At 35.7% G+C, this 23067-nt stretch overlaps 3 protein-coding genes across 5 annotated transcripts; 1 reads left to right on the forward strand and 2 right to left on the reverse strand.

Annotated features, from left to right (window-relative positions):
* Positions 1–203: 203 nt before the first annotated feature.
* LOC104895575 (uncharacterized) lies at positions 204–4165 on the forward strand. 3 transcript variants are annotated; one of them, XM_010682132.4, is made up of 6 exons: positions 204–354; positions 452–629; positions 740–1002; positions 1246–1339; positions 2026–2137; positions 3582–4165. In XM_010682132.4, exons 2-6 carry the CDS (start codon positions 482–484, stop codon positions 3772–3774), a joined length of 810 nt encoding a protein of 269 aa, XP_010680434.2. In that variant the 5' UTR covers positions 204–354; positions 452–481; the 3' UTR covers positions 3775–4165. The 3 variants fall into 3 exon arrangements, with proteins under 3 accessions (XP_010680434.2, XP_048501908.1, XP_010680432.2); XM_048645951.2 differs by having other exon boundaries at positions 216–629; positions 3601–3780; XM_010682130.4 differs by having other exon boundaries at positions 221–629.
* A 3664-nt stretch (positions 4166–7829) lies between these two features.
* Positions 7830–13170, reverse strand: LOC104895574 (uncharacterized). Its single transcript, XM_048647206.1, has 12 exons — positions 13101–13170; positions 12359–12433; positions 12184–12235; positions 11894–12069; positions 11098–11215; positions 10935–10996; positions 10775–10826; positions 10302–10407; positions 9965–10063; positions 9777–9888; positions 8947–9664; positions 7830–8041 (listed from the first exon to the last, which is right to left on the reverse strand). The coding sequence occupies exons 1-11, from the start codon at positions 13168–13170 to the stop codon at positions 9078–9080; spliced, it is 1509 nt and encodes a 502-aa protein (XP_048503163.1). The 3' UTR covers positions 7830–8041; positions 8947–9077.
* Positions 13171–15288: 2118 nt separating this feature from the next.
* LOC104895576 (CDPK-related kinase 5) lies at positions 15289–22008 on the reverse strand. Its single transcript, XM_010682133.4, is given in 12 exon segments — positions 15289–15919; positions 16897–17064; positions 17159–17221; positions 17308–17415; positions 17760–17872; positions 17949–18245; positions 18355–18433; positions 18775–18883; positions 19001–19042; positions 19398–19528; positions 21167–21606; positions 21609–22008. Coding segments are annotated over 12 exon segments (1794 nt in total). The 5' UTR covers positions 21712–22008; the 3' UTR covers positions 15289–15778.
* Positions 22009–23067: the final 1059 nt, after the last annotated feature.

A 23067-nucleotide genomic window follows, 5' to 3' on the forward strand; every position in this document is an offset into this window, starting at 1 on the left:
AGCTTTTTTGCTAGGTCCAAAAAAGGAAAAGAAATACTACTATAGAAAGAACAAAATCCACCGTTTCAATTGGTCTTTGTGTCATCATGAGTACTTATAAATGATTGGTCCATAATTTGTACACGTCAAGATCTTTACATAACATCCATATGACCATACGTATCTCATGAGAGACGACATTTTGTAAATAGGATACAGTACCTTTCTGGTGGGAAATCCTTTTCAGCTGCACTCCCCACTAGTTAAATGTAGCCATGTTGGAACTTCTATATTAAGCTCACCTTATAAATGTACCGTTCCTAACTTTCTGTCATTCTATGTCATTATGCTATGGCCTATGTGTAGCGCTTGAAAGTGAGTAGTATTAATGGTAGTTTTTGCTATACGTGATAAACTCCTCCCTCCTTCCCCAAATCTTTCCTATATATTCTCATTTCCTGTCATCTCTTAGGGCAAAAAAATTGGCAGACAGCTAACAAGGATGTCGAACTCGAATTCGAGTAGCTTCACCTCGACCACCTCCAAAGGCATTGCTGCCGTTGTTGGTGTAGGCCCAAAACTTGGAAGATCCATCGCCCGTAAGTTTGCTCATGAAGGGTACATAGTTGCCATACTCTCTCGGGATTTAGGTAAGCCAGCCGCCAGCGACCAGCCACCCAATGACTTGCTAACTGTTTATGTTTTTTTCTTTTCCTTGTTCATCTTAAGATAACATAATATTTTACTCTGGTTCGGACAGGAAGACTATCAAGGATTGCAGAAGAGATAGCAAGGGAAGAAAAAGCTCAAGTTTTTGCTATAAGAATTGATTGTTCAGATACTAAAAGTATTAAAGAAGCTTTTGAAGGGGTTCTCTCTCTTGGTTTTGTTGAAGTGTTGGTCTATAATGCTGCATACCAATCCCTTCCTTTGCATCCACCCAATTTCACTGAAATTCCAGTCAGTTCTTTTGAAAAATCGCTCGCAGTTTCATCTGTTGGTGCCTTCCATTGTGCTCAACAAGTAATTAACACTCCTGAACTCTTATTTAAGCTCTCATCCTCCTCCCTCCTCCCTCCTTTCTGAATATTATTTAGGTTTGGTGCATAAAGCCCCGTATGGCAGTGATGTGGACAAAATTTATCCAAACTCATGGATACCACCCCTACAAGACTTTACCAATCTGGATTATTGACCCCCTCCTGCCTCCTCTATTTGTATTTTCATTATGAAAATAATGGCTAATTTTTGTGTTTGTGGGTTAAGGTTCTTTCAGGTATGGTGGAGAGAGGAAGAGGAACGATACTCTTCACGGGCTGTTCAGCTTCTCTTAACGGCATGTCTGGCTTCTCAGAATTATGTATGTACCATTATATTCCCCTTGGTAAGACAAAAGGCCTTGCTAGACCGGAACCTCTTGCAGGTTTATCCGGACCGAGGTTTGCGGGGAGACACTTTGAGAGTGGGAAGGAATAGTAAGGGAAATCCTCTCTCAAAGTTCTCACTCCTAGTGGGGATAAAACCCTCAACCTTGAGGTTGGAAGGTTCTTTCCTTACCATTTGACTAAGCTTAGCTTAGGCTATGTTCAGTTCACCTTATTTTTGCTTATTTCAGATCTAATCAGATCAGATCATAGAAAATAAGTTCAGATCAGATCAGTTCAGATCATGTTTATATTTAAAAATCATTATATCTTTCATTACATATTAGTAAAATAATAATTGAATATTAATAAAGTACTCATTGAGACGAATCAAACAAGACCCCACATGACTATATTTTTTCTTATATATTGAGAAAAATCTAAAAGATAAAATCTTGTAATCAGAAAAAATAAGTTCAGATCAGATCAGATCAGAAAAAATAAGTTCAGATCAGAAAATTTCAGGTGAACTAAAAATAGCCTTAGTATGTGCCATTATACCACCTTGCTGATTAAGAATTAAATCATTGAAACAATTATACTCGTATATCTGCAATTAAAACTAAAAATAGTGGAAGTTGTCGCAAAAGTGTCACAAGTGCTTCTTTTTTCTTTTGAAAAGGTTGTGGAAAGTTTGCGCTAAGAGGACTATCACAATGTCTGTCGAGAGAGTTCCAATCACTGGGAATACACGTTGCTCATGTTATCATTGATGGCCTAGTCGGAGCACCCAAGTAAGTTGCGTGACTTGTACTCTTCTCACTCTTCATCCATTAAATTTAAGGAGAAGATTTAGGGTATGTTCCTTCACCTCAAAAGATAAGTGTAATAATGAGAAAGATAACATATCCTAAAAAGGAACAAGGTAAATTAATAGGAAAATGAGTTTTACACTATGTTTGGATAGTAATCATGGAGGAAAAGGAGATGAAAGGAAGGAGATAGGAAAGTGTGACTTTTTATAAACTTCCAAACCTTTCAACATCGGATGGATTTAGATAGTTTAATAAGAGCCGAAGGAAAACAAATCATTCTAATTCTCTTCCCTTTTCCTTGCCTTGTATTGATACTAAACAAAAGAATCTTTTTCCAATTTGTCATGTAAGGGGGTGTTTGGTTGAGGCCTTGAGGGGTGTGAAGAAAGGGAAAAGGTTTCCAAACTTATGTTTCTCTTACTTGATGTTTGGTTGATGATTTTGTCCTTTCTCTTTACCCATTTTTCAGTTTAAAATTACCTCCTTACCCTTAGATCCATTACCCACCCCCCCCCCCCCCACCCCCAAGGTTTTGGATAAATCCCTCTACACCATAACACAACTGACCACCCCACCACCACCAGGTTGACCCTACTAACCACCACCAGGCTGACCCTACTAATCACCACCACAACCAATGGAGCCGCTGCCACCACCCTCCACCTGAGTCACCGACCCCTGCAACCCGCCGAAAACATCCACCAGTTGCTGAAACACCACCCCCATCCCGTGAAACCCCACCACAACCCTCGAAAACCTCCTCCCACCCGCTAAAAATCCCCGCCCCTCAAAAACCTCCCCCCACCCGCCGAAAACCTTAGCCCAACCCTCGAAAACACCCCTTACCCGCCGAAAACCCTTCATTTGAATCTTCCAATTTAAATCTTCTCGAGAATGTTTGGACCTATTAGAAGAAGTAAAAAGGAGGTAGAGTCTTTCAAAAAAAAAAAAAAGGAGGTAGAGACTTAGAAAAATGATTTAAACATTCATTTGAAATTTGGGAAAAGAAAAGTAATTAAGTCAAAAAACATATTATTTTTTTAAAAAAATAATAATATTACATTCAGGTCCGACCAGGGTCCTAGACACCCCTACCCATAATACACAAGATCTACCAAAATTACGTATCCGCAAACCATCAAATGCGGTTTTCTTAATTGATTCATTTTAATGCTTACTTTCATAATGTCAACTCTTTATTATAATTTTTTATTTATACATAACTACAAATATTAAGGAAAAAGTAGTGCTTTGATAGAGTGTATTCAGAACCCATAATTAAGGGGAATGTATCGAGTGCAACGCGCATCAGAGTCCACAGATGGTGAACAAATTTAAACGACACTCAAATTGTAATTCAAAAATAAAAGCTAGAAATTACTAGAATGACAATAGTATCTAAAATTAGTGGAAAATAATGCAGGGTGCCAAGTATATTGCAGAAAACAGGTGCTGGGGAGCAACAAAGCGGAGTAGGAGTAGGAGCAGCAACAGCAGATGGTTTGATGGACCCAGATTCTCTAGCTCAGACCTACTGGCACTTGCATCTTCAAGATCGCTCAGCTTGGACGCAAGAGATTGATCTTCGTCCCTCCACCACTTTTAGGTTCTTTTAGAGCATGTTTGGACAGGAAAATTTGGAAGGAAAGGGAAATATTCCTTCCCTAAAATTCATCATTCTTTCCTCTTAAGAAACCAAATACTTTCAATTGTTCCACAACAAAAATGAAAGCTCACTTTTTCTTCCTCGTCCCTCTTCTTTCTTCCCCACCTTTCCCTCTACGATTGTTATCCAAACATATTGTTGGTTTCAATCCAGTCCATATCAACCAAGTTACTAATGGTGAGAAGTGAGTATAGATAGTTGGTGTTGTGATTGATTTACTTATGCTTAAAATGTGTATAAAGAATTTGCTTGCGCTTTTGGTGGATTTCAGACTATTTCCGGAGTGTGTTCATGTCGAATTCTTCCAATTTTGATAAAATTTCTTTAACGTCATTTGAACACATTTGATGACTTAATGCTTGTAAATTACATATAGACTATTATCACTTAGGGAAATACTAAACGGCAACCCATGTGTTTCGCAAATTTCTATCACATGTGCTAATTGAATTGAGCAGCTCGTGAGCAACTCAAATATAACTCAGTCAACACTTAGCCAAAACTCATCTTGAGGTGGCTCGACTCGAACTCCCGTTGACTCAAAACCTTAACTAGTGCGAGTTGAGAAAGACTCAACTCGACTCAATAAGCTCGTGAACAACACTTTAGCTTCTATTTTTCTTGATATTTTCTTTCTAGCAGATAATTTTTATATGATATAGAAATCGAACTACACTCAACTTGAAACCTTAATCAGCAGCACAGCTGAAAAGAATTCAACTCGATAAGCTCATGAACACCATAACTTCTATTTGTATATTCTTTTTTCTAGGGATTTTTTTTATATTATATAAAAGAAATACTAAAAGAGTTGAGAAAAAGACGGACCATTCCCAACGTGTACACCTCACCGTCACACAAAATATTCATGGGAAAATGTTGATTATTCTAGAACCTAAAACAAATCCTATCACTTGGAAAAAGTAACCCAAATCAAGCATTTTTCCATAAAAGAACACACCATCACCAAGTAAAAGTAGTTCATTTTCGTTTCAACTGTTCGAACTTGCTATCTACTTGCTAGTTTATAATGTTTGATTTTACTCTTCCTTTTTCACTAGCTACTAGGGGTACTAATCGAGTTAAGTAGTTCACGAGCAATTCAAACCCAGTTCAAAACCTTAATGAGCACGAGTTAAGCAAGGGCCTAACAAGCTTAACGAGTAACGAGCACGAATCGAATAAAGTTAAATGCTTTTCGATTTCAATAAATGTGCTCAAGATCAACTCACTCCACTAGCACCCCTAGGCCCAATCCATCATCATATCTTTTCTTCCTCTCCCTCTGCTCCATTTTCACGTACACCAAACTTTTAGTCTCCGATATATTCATGATGCAACCAATATACAAAACCCGAATCTAACTCGCTCTATTGTGGCCAGTGGTACCTCAATGCATATTGGTGAAGAGCCACAAATGGGTCAAATTATGTTTATTATTCACTAATACTTAAAAAACTAGTTCGTCCCTTCCATAAGCACAGAAAACATGGCGCTCTTCGCTTCCACAACCATTTTCTCAACTCTACCAAACAGAACCAGCAGTTCCTTTTCACCTGTCTTTCTCTAAAATAAAGCACAAATCACCAGTAATGGTGCTTCTTCCCTATTTTCAGACCACCCACCAAAACCAATCAACCCCTATTCACTCCCCCCCCCCCCCCCACCACAACACCCCGGCCATTTCTAGCACCAAGGCAAGGCCCTCTTTCTTTTTCTTTCCTTTTTTGGGGTCAATTCTTACTTTGGTTGCATTATGATTCAGGCAATAGATTCTAATGGTGTATATTCAATTTTTTGAATTGTTTTCTCAAAAACTGTTCCATCACCAGCACTCCCTTGAAAGTGAATGCTTCTCAGTTGGGATGAACCCATTAGTGGATGCAGAGGGAGAAAGTGTACAACTGAAACCCAAAAAATTGTGAAAAACATTATGAGCCTTCCCAACTAATGCATTGGCAGCCTATTGGTCTACTAAAAATCATCATGCAAAACCATTGAACTCTATATACATGTGTACAAGCAGGTTGACAACAGTGGATTTGTACAATTGTTCTACTCAGAATCCCAGATATGACAAGCATAGTCCTAGAGCATGCAACCATAAAGATTGTAGGTGAAAGATAGGCAAGGTGTGGCATCTAGGAAAAATGCAAAACTAAAGATATATGGTAATTGTGAGCTTAAAGACTGTTCCATGTAGCCTTCTTTTCAAGTTCTTTTTGGTTGTTGTTCAATCCTATATGAACATGCAACCAGAAAGACTGCCGGAGAAAGAGAGGAAAGGCTGTGGTAGCTGTGAACTTAAAGACTTGCAATTAATATTGAAAAGGCCTTCTCAAGCCTAACTTTTTTTTGGCTATGTTGAATTCTTTATTATTAATTTTAGTTCATCATAAAATATCGGAAATAAACTTCAAGATTTGTGCTTATGTTTCAGAAGAACTCTCACAGAATAAAAAGTAAAAATTATATTTAATAATATCTAAATACTTATGACCTCCCCTCCCCCCAGGTATAATTGCAACATTTTCTTAGTAAAGGTACTTTAAAATACTAAACCATTACTATGCAAGGCAACATAACAACTTCTCTAAAGAGTATAAGATGATTCTTCGAAGCACACAGCAACCAGTACTTCTGCTGCCACGAGACTTGGGGTTAAATTCAAGTATAAAGTATGTTTCTTTTGTCAATTTGCCCCAAAAGTTGTTGGCATCTTCAAGTGCTTTGTAAGTCATTATGCCACAAAATGCCACCGTAGGCTTACATAAGGCTATTATAGTTGATAAGACAGGAATCTACCAAAGTTCATGTAGTCCCCAATTACAACAAGGATCCAGCCTAGAGAGTATATATGGAGCAAACAATTGGGGCAAGTGTTGCAAGGAAGATAACGAAACTTCGTGTTGTAATGGAGGACACAAACTCCCCCCACCCCCCATTTTATTTTTCTACTCCATGTCTGAGTGTCTAACAAGAAAAGTCACTCCAGAATCTTTTTAATTTAAAGGTCAATAAATGGAAAATAAGTGGATGGAGGTTAAGGTACCATGTAGTCGGTCAAAAGGAAAAGTCTAAAAGTGAGTCAGATAGTGATATTTCTGTGAAAAGCCCCAGGTTGTCAATTAATGGGTAGTGGGTACTTAGTAGTTACCCCTATCATGTGGTCGTCTGCAATTGGCTGATAGCTTTATCCAACACCTCCAGTCTACAATCCATATCGAACATCCAATATGAAACATCTCAAAAGGTTACAAGTAACTGTGTTCCTATTTCCTAATAAGATTAAATCTAAAAGGAAAAGAATAGCAAAAGCCAACGACTATTAGTAATTGTCATATTTTAATGGTTGTTCTTCTTAACTATTTAAGGTATGTCTTATTCTTAAAAATATAAATAACTTTTTCAGATATAATTATTTGGTTGTTGTATTTGGTTCATTTCGACATGGTATTCGTATCTACTATCTAGAAAGTGGCTTTAAGAGGTTACCCTTTACCCCATGGAGCACATTTTAAAATGAAGTTTTAGATTGTTACGTTTGGTAATAGTTAGGTAAACTGTAGAAGATGAGCAAGCAAACCCAACTCTAAAGGGTCAAAGTGGGATATCAATATCTCGCACGGCTTAGACGCTCAGGATTGTGAGTCTTGGCTATTTTCCAAGGTTTTCCTTTCATAGATCCCTTTTCGTGTCCTCTGGAGTAGAGAAAGGGAATCAAGCACCCCATTTATCACCTCAACAAATGAATGCCTATTTGCCTAGCAAAAACAAACAAGACAATAGTGATCAAAGCAAGACAAGTAAGGAAAATATTTTCCACTCCTTGTACAAGTTGATATTAGGGCATGTTAAGTTGTCCCTAGAATTTGCTGAAGCTCTGTTCTCCTTAGATTTAGAGCCAGCTTATGCATTGCATCTTCAAAGAGATTTTGCATCCCTTTTAGGCAATATATTGAACTTCTGATAGGTAATATTTAAGAAATGACAGACTAACTGTGCTGCTCTTTAAATATTAATTAGTTTCGCATTGTTCTTCTGAAAATAAGTCCGACGAAAATCATTAGTTACAACATGACATGTTAATATAACACTGAAGAGACATACCAATATACCATGTTGATGACCAAAAGCATTCAGTAACCAGGTCCATATTTAGAAAGTCCAATTTTCATCCATGTCAGCAATAAGAATCCATAACAACAAGCATGTACCTGCAGTATGAGAGCAAAAGTCAATGGTTTATGTGGACATATTAGCATAAAAAGAAATAGGTACAGTCCCAGCAAATTTGATTTTATGGAACTAAAGCCATTACAAAGCAAACAGATCATGAAAAGGTACGAAAAACATGATATTTACACTAGTTGCTCTGCAGTTTTGCCCCCAACTATTAGAAGAAAGTAAATCCATCCTGTTAAACATCAGTAAGATTACGTGACCATCATACCACATGGCTGACCAAGTGCTAGATTACATTATCTATCAGCAACTATTATTCTAAAGATGGAAGAAACATGACATGAAGACTAGCAATACCAATCATGAAGACCAGTAATATCGATATAATAATCGGCAATTGTATAACATGGAAGTAATGAACTAAAATATTATCCAACCTGAACAATTGCCACGTTTTCCTGCATAAATCCTAGCTACATACCTACACCTTTGAGGCTTTGATAGGAGAGCAATTGGATTCAGTTTGCTTTAGTGGCAATGCCCTTCCCTTGATCATATCAGGCGAAGCTCAACATAGAGCTCATTCCATCAGAAATGGTTGCCACATCATTCTAACTCTTCATAATTCAGCATATGACACAATTTAACTAGAGGCTTATACTAGTTGGAATCTCCCATACTCACCCTAATCCCCGTTACTCAATCTTAGTGGGGTAATATGGGAAAACTAATCACTAATTACAATTTAAGAAAGGCGACAACTTTATCGGACATCTTAAACTAGAATTCGTCATAATTATTTCTAGATAGGGGGGTAACAATATCAAAAGCATAATGTCCTATTGCAACAAACAATAAGCTGCCAATTTTGCACCTTCAATGAGTGGGTTTCTTTTTTTCACTCTCTAAACTAAGCAAAAATTTCCTAATTGCGTACCTTTTTCTTTTTATATCCAACAAGAAGGCCTTTCTGTTCAACGGATACCATAACATGGTACTGCCCAGTGAGCAGAGATGCTAAAAACAACATGTGGACGAGGTATTGTAGCATGACCAAAGTAATAGTTGTCATCTATGGACATTGCATCCCATCCCCACCCTTCGACAACATCTCCAACATGCAGAAATGACACATCTATCAGATCCAGATGCATTACATCCTCGGATTGAGCAGCTCAAATGACCATTTATCCACCGTCCACGTGGAGCTCTTGAAGGAAAGATTAGCCTAGAGTGCATATGAGTCTCCCAAGGTGACTGAATGTTATTAAAATCATGCAAGTGGTGATGACTAGAAATACCAAGTTGTGCTGCAGGCATCATCATTTGACCCTGATAAGAAATTCCACCCTGAAATTCTGCAGAATATGAAGGCACACTCCTATGATAAAGTCCCACTTGTGAATCAGGATATTTTGGAGGACCATGATAAGGCTGCAATGTTGGAACTCTAGCATCCTCAAAGACTGGCTTTTGAGATCTCAAGGTTTTAGAGACATTAGCTCTGATAGTATTTCTGGCAGCTCCCCGCTTCACATTACGCTGCTGGTTTGTTGAAGATGAGATGCCTTTCTCTGTACCAAAATGTTCGCCTCCTACAGGATAACTCATCTGGGATGGTCTTTCACAATGAGCACCTTTCCTAGATTTTACGCCTAGCATACATTCAATAAAGCTTTCATATCAGACTTCATATGAAGGAGACATTGACACGAGTTATAGACATTGGTGCAGAAAAAAGCATGGGGGAATGCCGATCTTTTAAACCTTTATTAGTAGACAAAGCATTCTTTCTCTTTGCTCTCCTATATCTTGCGACTGACCCTCGTTTATGCTTTTCAGCAAGAACTTTTCTTCTGTCTGCCTCGTTCTTCCATGGCTGGAAGTTTTTGATATTGATGACAATCAGAAAAGTTATAAGAGCTAATAGATATGCCAGGGAAAATCGATATCACCTTCCTGTGGGTCTTCAATCTATAGAGATTTCGGCCCTTGACGAGCAAAGGAAAGAGAGGAGGCAATTTCTTTAAGCCCTTGGTCCAAAGTACCTCAACCTGGCAGATGAAAGAGGTTGAGAACAAGATAAGCTTCCATGATCGAGAACAAAGATGAAGTATCCATATAGGGAACTCTGTCCCTCCATTCAGAGAGTTAATGATTATAGAATAGTGATAAATATCATAAAAAAATCAACCATCTTCTGGAGATTACAAATAGATTTAGTGGTTCACCCAACAATGATATCATATCTACATAAGCTGAACATAAATAAATATCAAAATATACCCTTACCGTGAATGTATGTTGTTGCTTCGCTGCACCATAGCTTTCTTTCACAACTCGTCCAGCAACTGTTCTAATCCCCAGAACTTTGCCGTTCCTTGTCACTTTGTCAAAACTTTGCTGGGTGAGAGTTCCACATTACAAAGAGTGGGGTATGGACATAGGAGACAAAATAATTACACAGAAATTTAACACATTCGAAATATCTTCCTTATTTGTTTCATCAGTAGCCAAGAAGATTGTCCTTAAGCTTCAAACTCGACCAACTAGTTTTCTTAACCAACTCCAAAACTAAAATGTATCAAAAAGGGATATTCCTCATATATTATGGTTTCATAATGACTACCCCAACCCCCCTCCCTTTCTGACACAAAAAAAGTAAAACAAAGAGTAAAGGAGAAACATTTTCACCAGAAACAGAGACAAAATATTCCAAGGATGAATGGTTAGAAACAATATAGATGCTACAATGGACACGATACCTTCCATAGACTTTTTGTTTGAAGAGGACAGTATCTCCCTTGCAAACATCGCCTGCTCAGTTCAACAATCAAATAAGAAAGACAAGTAAATGATTACTCAATCTACCTAATATGATTGGAGAGGAAAAACGAATTCATAGAAAAAATCACTGCAGAGCACCTGTGCAGTTGATGACAAAGGATGTCGTTGGATAAAGAACTTCAGCTTTCCCATCTTTTATCCTTTAAATGAAACAACTTAGACTTGAGTTCTCAGCCTATAACAGGTAAATATCCATCAATACTCATAATAGGTAAATATTACATTGTTATCAATAACTTACCGCCAGTGCTCATGTACCCTACCAACACACTCATCCTTGTTCCCCGACACTCTAAGCCCATGTCTCCGCAAATATGCTTTGCATGCTTTTAGACTTAGCTCTTGCAGATCTTGTCTTCCTAATTGACATAAGAGCAAGATCTAGTAGAATTATTATTACAAACTTCAACACCACACTAGAAATTTCTAAGTAGAATAATGCTTCTTCATACAAATAACTTGTATATTTGGGGGACAATATTGCAATGTTCATTGTTCATTGAACACGCATGTAAGGACAACCATCGACATGATACATAAATTACTCACTTCAATAACCTTTAATTTCTAATCACTGTAAAGTGTGAGACAAAATTAGGTAGCAGAAGAAAAACAAATTATCAATTGAACAGAGAAGCTAAACAAATTTGGAACGGATCATCAAATCAACAAACTTTAAATAGTCACATCATTGCGAAATAAGATATAAATGAGCACTAGCTAGTTCCTAACTTCCTACAGTTCTTCAACTCTGTAGAATTCACCACAAATTACAAAAATGACACGGAAATTCACCGCAACTTCTATCGTATATCCTTAATCTCATATCTGCACTTTGCGATGAACCACACGAGTATGACAGAAAACTAAGATAAGTAATTTCATATATGGTTGAACTGATTTATCATTACGTTACAAAACAAAATCATTCATGAAAAACTGTACAACTAAAGCGAAACTAGGGCAAACAAACGAGAGAAAAAACGAACAGATTTTCTCTAAACAGAAAATTTAGCAGCAATCAATGATGTTATCACCTTGAAGAAAACAAATGACTCGATTAGAGAGAGAATGATCGTCATCGTCATCTTCAACTCCATGGCCGTCATCGTTCACAAATCCATCCTCTTCTTCGTCTTCATCAGCTTCGTCATCGTCTACCTCGTAAACATCATCACTCTCTTCATCATCGATTAGCTCACATTCATCTCCACTGAATCACATTCAAGTTTTCACAGCGAAAATTAAAATAAACGACTAAAATGTTATTCCACCTTTGAATTTGATAATGATTGAATATATAGAAAAGAGAATAAATAAAATATACCTTGAAATTGAAGCTATATCGGAGGAACTGTCGTCTTCGTCGCCATTAACGTCTGAGGAAGAAGATGAAGAAATGTCAATTAAAATGCTCTTTCCTTTGGCAGCCATTGGAGATAGATTAAATGTAGAGAGAAGAAATTCGATCGAACAACGGTTATTTTGCTGCCAGTACGTACGTGGTACGCCTTTCTTTTTTCTGTCAAATGTTGGAAGAGTTTGCTTCTCTCGTTTTATTTCTCCACTTTGCAGCACTTTATAGGTTAGTAGGTTAACATTTCACTAGACGCGGGACCCAACTTTTTTACCCGTCAATGGCTCGTTGACGATATTTAGAGCCTCAATTAGTTCGTGTGTCGTGTTGTGTCGTATCGTGTCGTATTTATCTTCGTGTCGTATCAAATATGAAACGTGTTGAAAACATTTCTAGTAACTCTATTGAATTAATCTAATTAACAGGTTGGAATACTTCACAATAATCAAACCTATTTAATAAAACGCTTAATCGTGTCGAGTTATCTATTATATAACCCATTTAAGTTTAAGTATGAGAAGCTTTTAACTATATGTTATTTTTATTTTCTTATTTTCAGTTTTGGTATGCCGTCTTAACAATTTATAGTGAGATAAGAATCAACTTGGTTGAATATTGAATTCTTTTGTGGACACCATCTCACTAGTTGGTGAAGTTTGTAGATGCGTTATGCGTATCTAATATATGGAATTGTATCTCGTCTACATCACTAAGTTTAGACGCTCTATAACACCAAAAATATAAAAATTGAATTTTGTTTACTGTTCAAATTATGCTATCTCGTACCTTTGCTAAAATGCTAATCTTTTCTTGTTTAAGTTTAACAGGTCAAGAAATGTTAGTTTCATATTTGAAATTTTAACGGCTCATTTGTGAAATGGTTGTACCCGTGTTGACACGCTTAACAAATGAATCAACAAGGTTTATCACTAACTCATTATTTCGTGGCTGGTTCATGTCATTTTATCATGTCAGGTGCATTCACGACTTCTCGAGTCATAAATCACTGCCACCTTCGTCTCCAAATACCTTTGCCTATTTTTCCATCATCGCCTCATATGCATTTTCTATTTTCTTATTTGGTATAGGTCCTTTCATTTATATATATTTACCTTCTATCTTTATTATATTACTCTTTTTTCTATGAACAAGTATACTAATGACAAAATCACTCACATTCTCTCTCCTCAACAAAGAATTCATAATAATAAAAAATGGCCCATAATACTTCTCCTTAATACTTGAGACGAAAAGAAATGGAAAACTCTTTGGGGAAAGAAAGAAATATCTTAATCTATCATAACTTATTAATAGCTTTGATTTCACATAATTAAGGCTTGTTTGATTTGCCAAGAAAATCAAGGAGATATTTATTTTTTGTGAAGTGTAAGATGGCCTTGTTATTTGGTTGACAAAAGAATTCAATAATATTTTTTTTAATATTCATATTAACTTAATAACATTGATTAGAAGTCGGGGAGTTACAAAATTAATTCATGTGTATTCAACATTCATAGATTGTTTTTTACTTTCTATGATGAACCAAACAAAGTTACTAAGACTTTTTTTTGTTAGAAAGTGATAGGCGCAAATTCTCATCTTTAAGATTATCGACTAATTTTGAATAGTTAGTATTAGTGATAGAACTTAGAGTTTGTCTTGTAAGAGACCGTCTACTTTTAAATTAAAATTAGGCAATGATAAACCCTATATATTGAAAAGAGAATTAGTCCAATAGTAAATAGATTAATTTCTTTCGGTGACTATTTTAATTCATTTAGTGACTAGGTCTACTTTTATATTTAAATTAAACCGTCTCTTTTAACAATTTTTGCAAAACTTAAACTTATTTGTGGCCCATGACGTCAAGCTATATTAATCTAATATCCCTTTAACTTATCATAGATTATTTTTTCTTTATATGAGGACAATAGAGTCTATATTAGACTCGAAGGATATAGTCATTAAAGAGCAAGGTCATCCCACACATTTTCTGAATGTTAGTCTACTCAATTGATAAAGTTCTTTATGGTGCATCAAAACCATATATGGATTGATGGTGATGAATCAAGGGGTAATAAAAGAAACAAAAATAATATAGGTGGATGAAAGTGTGGAGTAGGAGGGAAAATAGAAAAAAAAAATAAAAAAAAAAATACATGGATCAAAGTGTGTAGTGTAGTGGCAAAGTGAACTCCTTCAAACCTCATTTGATTGGGTTGGTGCTTACAGATTTTAATATCTCAACATAACAGCCTTAATAACTTAAATCAATATTTTCTTCTAATTGCATTTAGTTTTTATTACTGGAAAAGCTAAGGTACACCTAGATACTTTATCTTTTTCATGTCTTTGATGATATTAATTCTGTAGCACAATGTTTGAAGTCTTTCTCGATATCTCATGTTAGAAGAGCAGGCAATGTTGTAATCCATGTCAATAATTTTTTTTTAGAAATTGCATAGTATAGGATTTGATCCTGAGACCTCAAGTACATATACTAAAATCTTAACCACTAGACTAAGTTGTATTTAGTGTTATTATCATAAAGTATTATATTAATAAATGAAATTTTTTTCTTACCCGAGACATAACCCAGACCTAATAACTAGTTTACCCTCAAAAGAAGATACTTCATCTTCTTTTTTTTTATAGAAAAAAATTACTATAAACACTGTTAAATTGGTATTGGTGTGATTTTTGGTATATATCAATTACTCCCTCCGTCTTTTTTTATTTGCTACAAGCACTTTTTCACAAAGACCAAGGAGGGAGTGGGGACCATTGACATAAATGGAATTAACAAAAAAGCAAATAGGTAAATTGTGGGACCTATGTATTATATATGGAAACATTTACAAAATCAAGAAGGAAGTGATGGCAAATTTGTAAATAAAATGTGGGACCTATGTACTATATATGGAAGTATTTGCAAATGTAGCAAATAAATTGAAACACCCCTAAATGGCAAAATGTAGCAAATAAAAAAAGACGGAGGGAGTATCAACTTTAAAGATTAGCAATTATAGATGTACGTTAAAGACCGTGCCAAAAGTTGAAGGAATAATAAGGGAGTGGTAAAGAAAACATCAAAAGATAGCACCCTATTTCTTTAACTTTTTGACACCCTAAGAGCTTTCTTTAGTTTCACAAATCACAATTAGAGCACTATGAAACAATGCAGATTCCAGATTGACCAACCTCTAGGTCATCAACCTCAGCCCCCAAGAGGCCAAAAACTACACAATATATTGCTAAAACTGAATCACATATTTGCCTGGCTTTGAACAACAATTGACGTATACATTCCTTTTGTGGTCAGAAACAATTAACCTAATCCTTGTAGTGAGCTAGCCAATAAACTGATCTCTGTTGTCCCGCCAGTCACGGCTTTCCTTGTTCAGCCATAAAAACCATTTTCTGGCTGCATCAGGAATCAATTTCATGACCGAGAGCGCCAGGCTTAATTCAAGATGGCACTTCTTGAAACTTCCAACATGCGCAAAAAACCACGAAGCACCACGAATGATACTAGAAACAAAGAGCACCCTATAGTTGTACACCTTTAATGAGGTTTAATGAGAGTCCTAGAGGATACCCCATGAAGCAATTTGACAAACCCAAGAAAGCTCAGCTTCCCATCAGTATGCCGGATCCAGTCATGAAGGACAGCATGAACTGGTATGTTGGGCCCCAATCCAAGCTCCTGAAACAATGTCACATATATACTCTAAGGGACTATGATTCTTGCAATTATAATCTCTCTTGCTAGAAGGTCTGATGTAAGCACTTGGTCACACCAGGTAATAGTTACACAAAATACATCACAAGTCAAACAAAACACGCAGAAAGCTACCCTTTTATTAGAAATCCTTTCCTCCATTCCATTATTCTTGTAACACTTGCAATTTTTGAGGTCCCCAATTTACTACTCCGACCATCAATATCTTCAATTATGCATTAATTGAAATTATGGAACTTTAATATTTAAAAAGTACACATTTCATAACAAGATCTCAAATGACGATATATAATGGTGAGAATTCGTGTTTAAGTTCATTAATTTTAACCTTGAACTTGCTAAGTGTTGCAAGAATTGTGGAAGGGATGAAAGTAACTATCGACATATTTTGCTAAACTAATAGACAGTGTGAGTAATGTGACTATGTCGAACTGTCTGATACAAAAATATACCAACTTATCAATAGAACTAACCAATACTCCCTGTCCCTAGTTGATGAGCCAAATTTGATTGTCAAATTTTTTTCAAATCTCCATCATATCACTATAGTAATGAAACTTTATGGATTCTTTGTTAAGGATCTCATCATGGGGGTAATATATAAAATTCAATTTTAACTGAATAAATTTAGAAAGTGATCTACTATATTAGGATGGACTTAAAAATGACATGTAGCCAATTATTTCAGGATGGACTAAAAGAGAAATGTAGCCTATTGCTTTGGTAATACAAAAGCAAGAAACATCAGACAAACTCGGCAAGTACCATTATAATTGGATTGATATATGATTCTCGCAGCAAAAAAAATGGCAAACATGGAAGATGAATAGAAAAGTGGCAATTTCAAAATATACAAATGAGGCAGCAATCTATTAGTTATAACTTTATAAGCAACACTCGTGAAACCTGTAAGACTGAAAAACGAAAGAGTGGTAACTTACTGAAGCCAGCTCTTCTATCATGATGGGCCTGTTACCATCCTTTTCAAAAAGTTCATAGGCACAGCGAGCATGCTGATCCCATCTTTCAAGAGCCTCGAGTTGGTAGACACTTAAGGCAGCTGCACAGAATTCCTCGAAATCCATTCTTCTATACTGAAGTGCGGTTAACTGTCACAGGAAGATGCAATCACAAATAGTAACTTAATTGGAAGATGATGTGCATTTAAGACAGCATCATCCACAAAATCCATAAAGCACTTACAGAAGTTAAAATTTCATGAGCGCGAGACTCCTTCATGGCATCTGTTGCATTTTTCATCAAAGCCTGCCAAGTTAAGGAAAGCAGTTAAGATATCATCCTTCTTATCAAAATCCATTAAGATTTTGAGATAGCATCCTCAAGAAACCCACCTCTTTAATATTTTCCAAACTTATGGTTCCATTTTTACTTGGTTGCAGAAGTGCATATTGCTCCTTTAAGTAAAAAAGTTCATCGACTGTCAATGTTTTTGACAAAGCCTGTCAAAAAAGTTGTGATGACAGACAAAGGAAGCCAGTTAGGTAGTTATGAAGGCAAAATCAACTTCAACTAGATGGGAAAAGATGACTAAAGAACACTGAAATAATGTAAAGTGTATCAAGAGCATTCTAGCGTTATCCCTCATATTAACTCAAGACTCAAGTACCCGTGTCAGATCCCGACACTCCAACATGAGACTTTGACGTTCAATTTAGGCAAAAATCATGAATGTTCTATAAAAAAACCCAATTGGCCACTTGGACACAAAACGAAGTCCTAGTAACATAATCTTTCAATATCAGGAAAGTATACTAAATAGAAAAATATTACATAGTATACCCACCTTCAAAGCAGCTTTGCGAAGAGAAGATGAACGCATATAAATCTTAAGAAGTTTGAAGACAAGTACATCAAGTGGAACTTTTACTTCTGCATGATTTCTGAGCCAGGGATGGCCTGCAAAACAAGATAATTAGGAGCAGCACAGGTAAAGAAATCATACTTTCCATGAAAATTTGGAAAAAATACTCACAAAGAGCTTGAGCTGCAGTAATTCTTTTTCTTGGATCTTTGTTTAACATGCGCTTGACAAAGTCTTTTGCCTCCATGGATAAAGAAGGCCATGGTGGTTCAGTAAAACTCGGATCCGCTTTTAGGACAGATCTAAAAATACCTGATTCGGTACGAGCCCAGAATGGTCTACTTCCACACAGTAGAATATACGCAATCACACCCACGCTCCAAACATCGGCCTCTGTTGTGTAAGATCTGTGCAGCACTTCTGGCGCAACATAATACGCACTCCCTACAATATCGTTTAACTTTTCATCTGCAAAAACAAGAAACCCATGAAATTCCCGACGGAGTACACTTGAAATCTTGAACCAAACAATACATATCAATCCATTTGACAGAACATCACAAACACAATGCCAAACCTGGTTTAACAAAGTCTGACAAACCAAAGTCGATGGCCTTCAATGAAGAATCTTCATCCTTTGATACAAATAGGAAATTCTGAACAAACAGCAAACAGAAGTTGGAATGATCAAGATAAACCATGTGATTCAAGACCTGGTGACTGGTCACAATTGTGTATATGGGATTATGTAATATCTGCTGGATGTCATCAGTAATCATGTTCAATGAGATCAAACATCAACCCAGCAACTGAGTGGCAGTTTTGCCACAATTTATAAATGAAACTTGAATCCAGCAAAATTTGTGTATATAGAATTATATATAACCCAATCATTTAGATATTAATTCACAGCCCTTCCATGAAACCATATGCTTTATTAAATGCTTGGAGATTCCATATAGAAATAAAATTATGATGTAAACATGAACTTTAGTACCTCTGGCTTTAGATCTCGATGTACCACACCTTGCAGGTGGCAAAATGACACAACATTTAATATCTGTAATAACACAGCCCTGGCATCATCTTCTGAGTATTTCCCACCCCTACAAAATCATGGAACAAGAAGTTTCAGTTTCCAAATGACAGATATTATCAACCTGGTATTTGTCTAACCAGAATGATGAAGTATGTTACAAAAATCTACAACTTTGAAAAAGTACCTTGAAAGTATTCTATCTAGCAATTCCCCTCCTCGACACAACCTGAAAAAACACGTAAGCTAAATTAAGCAGGTAGAACAGCAAAAGTGTACTGTTCCAAGCATCCCAGTTAACATTATTCAATCCCCAGAAAACATCACTCATAGCTAAAAGGATAGAATCACACTTGGCGATTTAAAAGCAGCATGACTCTAGTACAAGCGGTTAGTAGAAGCCTTATGCCCTTACTTCTCATCACAAGAAAAGATTTGGCCTTCAGTACAGTGATATTTCCACAGAAGGCAAACACATTTCTTTATGTCAAACCCAACAAAACTAAAAGCTAATAGGCTTTCATAAAGCTTAGCAAAATCAGCATAAACATGCATAAGAGAACAAGCCGGGTGATTCTACTTACTCCATCACTATGTAAACATTATCACTGTCTTCATATGCATCATATATCTTTATGAGATTGGCATGTCCTGCCAGACCTTTCAAAATTTTCACTTCCCTTCTAACATCCTCAATGGCAATAGCCGTGGTCATCTAGCAACAAGACAATATGAGACAAGAATTAGCGCAGAAGATATAAGTACCCACAGAAAATTCTCAAGTGATCAGCTGAAACTTCTTATACATCAATGTCAACCATATTCATTTGCACATAGCAGCACTTTAAATCTGAACTGCAGTATTACTCAAAAAAGCTAAAACTGAACACTTTAATCATATTCCTCGATCCTTAAGATCCTTGAAAGATGCATCACCGCAATATCAATTACATCACTTGACCACCTCAAAAGTAGAAATAATTTTATAAAAGCATGACGTCATGAAAACATTGAATCATAATCATGGCCACTATCCCACATCTACATGAGATTCAGGTATCAAATATTAATACGACTTTTAATATCCAACAATTCAAAACTTCTGGTTTATTCTTCCACTTTACATGGGGAGAATAAAAAGGCAACAGAGTTTAGAATAATAGGCAAAATCAATTAAGAAATTTTGAAAACATGATACAGATAACCTATAAAAAGCTAAGAGCAAAAAAGAAAACATGAGCTATTCATAAAGGCAACTTGCACCTGGTCAACATCGAACGACTATTTGAGAATCCTAAATTGACATAATTGTGCATCTTTCATCAAACTACCGGACAGCACGCAGCCCAAGTGAGAGTATACCAGTAGCAGAGAAACCATAGAAGCTGTCCAGAAATACCAACCTAAAACAATAGTACTACTTCATCATGTTATCATGAGCCATCCCTCATCAGATGTTATTCTAATCAGCTTTTAACCTGTATATTCCATTCTTGTTCCTAAACTATAAAAAGCATTCTGAGCTCCAAGTCTCCACAGATTCTCTCTAAACTTTCCTCTTCAAATAAGACAATCAACAACGTTTTGTCTCCATCTAGTTTCAATGATTTAATACTATAAAATAACATGTCATTGCCTCCCCTTTTGATTCAATTGGATAGGGCAGGATTATGTACAAAAACTAATGGTGATTAGCATATAAATCAAAACGATCTTAAATCCGTAAAACTAATCATTAAAAAAAGTAACACCACCATCAGTCCAGCACCTTAGCATTACATTAAGGCATCCAACTCATGACAACGAGGTTCAAACGATGAATCGATACAATGCTTCGTTCACGAGGCAAGTTCCCGTTAAACACGCCATTACACCCTCTAGGTACATTCCACCAAATAAGACAAACATGGAGTGCAAAAACTATGCTCCAAGCCTCAATTTCAATTCACACATATAGTAACCTTATCTCGGTACCATAAAACTGGATATTCTACTGATAAATTTACAATTACACATGTTCCATTATACTCATCATCACATGACCCTTAATACACTAACTTAAACATAAAACCATAATTTATTAAACTACATTTTTTATACTTGAACAGATCTGATCTCTTCAATCCCAACAACATTCAACCAATCTTGTAACTAACAAACATAATAGCAGATAAATCCCGTAGCTCACTCATCAAAAAATTTACCTCTTACTAACTTTTACCATTACTTTAAATCAAAAGAACTTAAACCCAATTTCAAATTCAAACTAATTATAACAATGCAAAATTAATTAACCCAAAAAACAAAGAAAAAAGAATAAAGAAAAAAAGAAAAGTATTCAAAAAAGATGAACCTTGGTTTTGGGTATGATCTTGACAGCAACTTGTTGACCCTTCAATTCACCCTTCTTAGCAGTAGCAACCCTAGTATACCCAAAATGCCCTCGACCAACTTCTTCACCAACTTCATATTTATCACCAAAATGTTTAGAAAATCCAAATCTTTTATCTAAACCCACACCATTTACACCACCACTACTACTTTCACTTCCCTCAGGAATCGAACCCGCGACGTTAGGCTTAACTGTTCCTTGTCTTCTTGCAAGTACAGCTTTTATATGTTTCGCTGGAGATGGTGGAGGAAACGGCCGTTTAAAGAAACGTTTCGGAGTGTTTGAATTTGAATTTGAACTTGCATTTGTAGCTGGAGACCATAAAGGTGATTTCTTTGAGAATAAATAGTGAGCTGGACTTGGACTATAGATCCCGAAAAATGGGGATTTTTTGCCGGAATTTCGCCGGAATTTCTCGCCGGAGGATGTTCATTTGTTGAATCTTCCGGTAATTTTGGATCGGGAAGATGGGTTTCCGTCGGTGGTTTGGAAGTGCACATACCCATTTTTTATATATTTTTTTTGGTTGACTTTAATCTATGAATTTCTTTTTTTTTTTCTGTTACAGTGTGAACGCCATTGCAGAGTTTTTCCGGTGAGATGAAAGAAGTGAGAGAGAGAAGAGGAAATTGAGTGTTTAGTTTTCTTTTCTCTCTCTCTATCTTTATTTTTTCTTTAAAGTTGGAAGTAGTATTTGTTGTCACTACTAGTGTTAGTGGGAAATTTTTGGGCGAGAAATTAGGGAGGACAAAGAAGGGAAGAAAAAGGTAAGGTTTTTGTATACTTGGAGAGAAAGGGAAAAAAAAAGGGAAAGGAAAGAGAAAGAGGGAGTAGGAGAGAGATTAAAGGAGCAAGTGTTGGGGTTTTTAATGTGGACCGGTGGATGGTCCTGTCTGACCATAATTATATCTACGTGGCGTATATCGGACTTTTTTATATTTTGTGAAAATTGACCAAAACTATTTAAACTTCAATGTTAGAGCAAAATAATAATGATTTAGAGTGTCACATACATTTTTCTAACTAACTTAACTTTAAGTCAAAACTCTCACAAAGTAACTTTGTTCTAAGGGTCTATTCTCCGCAACTTATTTTTATTTCAGTTCAGCTCTGGACAATAATTTTATTCTTACATATCACTATTCATTTCAGTTTAGTTCAGTTATTTTATGCCGAAGAGAACATGCCCTAATTTACCTGTAATAAATGAACTTTAATATATATTTTCAAAATATCAACTTTTTATATGATTAACTAGTATTTTAGTCCGGACTATGTCTCGGGCCAGTTATAATTATCAAATGTATTATTTTTCATAATTTTCACAATTGATACTATTAGCTTTTCGTAATATTTTGTCTAGTGCGAGATTAGAAAATGAGTGTTATGGCATGATAAGTTGTTCAAAAGAAATTTTAAAGAATTTGGGATAGAACTAACATTTCAATGAAATTTGAGTAAGAGGATGTTACTTAATAAAAAGGTTAAAGATCAAAAAACTTATTTATATTTTTTTAGTTACATATAATTATGTCTTTTAATATATTTGTATGGATTGTATAAAATATAATTTTTTGCTATGAATTGATTAATTGTGCAACTAATATAGGGATTGTCATTGATGGAATATTGTGATCATTATTTCTCCATTTTTTTAAAGAAAAACATCTTTTGAAAAATTAATAATTTTGAAGATTTGTTGACGTATACGATTTTTTTTTTCTTTTTGTAATTAAAATTCTTTCAGCATAACATATTTGCGTGTTCGTTCAGCATCACTATCAATTTCAAGTTTTGGTTTTAACGTTTTTAAGTCACGTGATATACATATATATGGCATAATGAAATTAAAATTAATAAAT

Source organism: Beta vulgaris, chromosome 6 (assembly GCF_026745355.1).
Source record: "Beta vulgaris subsp. vulgaris cultivar EL10 chromosome 6, EL10.2, whole genome shotgun sequence".
Taxonomy (NCBI): Eukaryota; Viridiplantae; Streptophyta; class Magnoliopsida; order Caryophyllales; family Amaranthaceae; genus Beta; species Beta vulgaris.

Coding starts and splice junctions, on each gene's coding strand:
- LOC104895575 (XM_010682132.4), top strand. CDS start 482: ATGTCGAACTCGAATTCGAGTAGCTTCACCTCGACCACCTCCAAAGGC. Junction 1,340..2,025: donor GTCTGGCTTCTCAGAATTAT/GTATGTACCATT, acceptor TCTTTTGAAAAG/GTTGTGGAAAGTTTGCGCTA. Junction 2,138..3,581: donor GGCCTAGTCGGAGCACCCAA/GTAAGTTGCGTG, acceptor AAAATAATGCAG/GGTGCCAAGTATATTGCAGA.
- LOC104895574 (XM_048647206.1), bottom strand. CDS start 13,170: ATGAACCAGCCACGAAATAATGAGTTAGTGATAAACCTTGTTGATTCA. Junction 12,236..12,358: donor AAAAAAGAAAGGCGTACCAC/GTACGTACTGGC, acceptor CTTCTTCCTCAG/ACGTTAATGGCGACGAAGAC. Junction 12,070..12,183: donor GATATAGCTTCAATTTCAAG/GTATATTTTATT, acceptor AATGTGATTCAG/TGGAGATGAATGTGAGCTAA.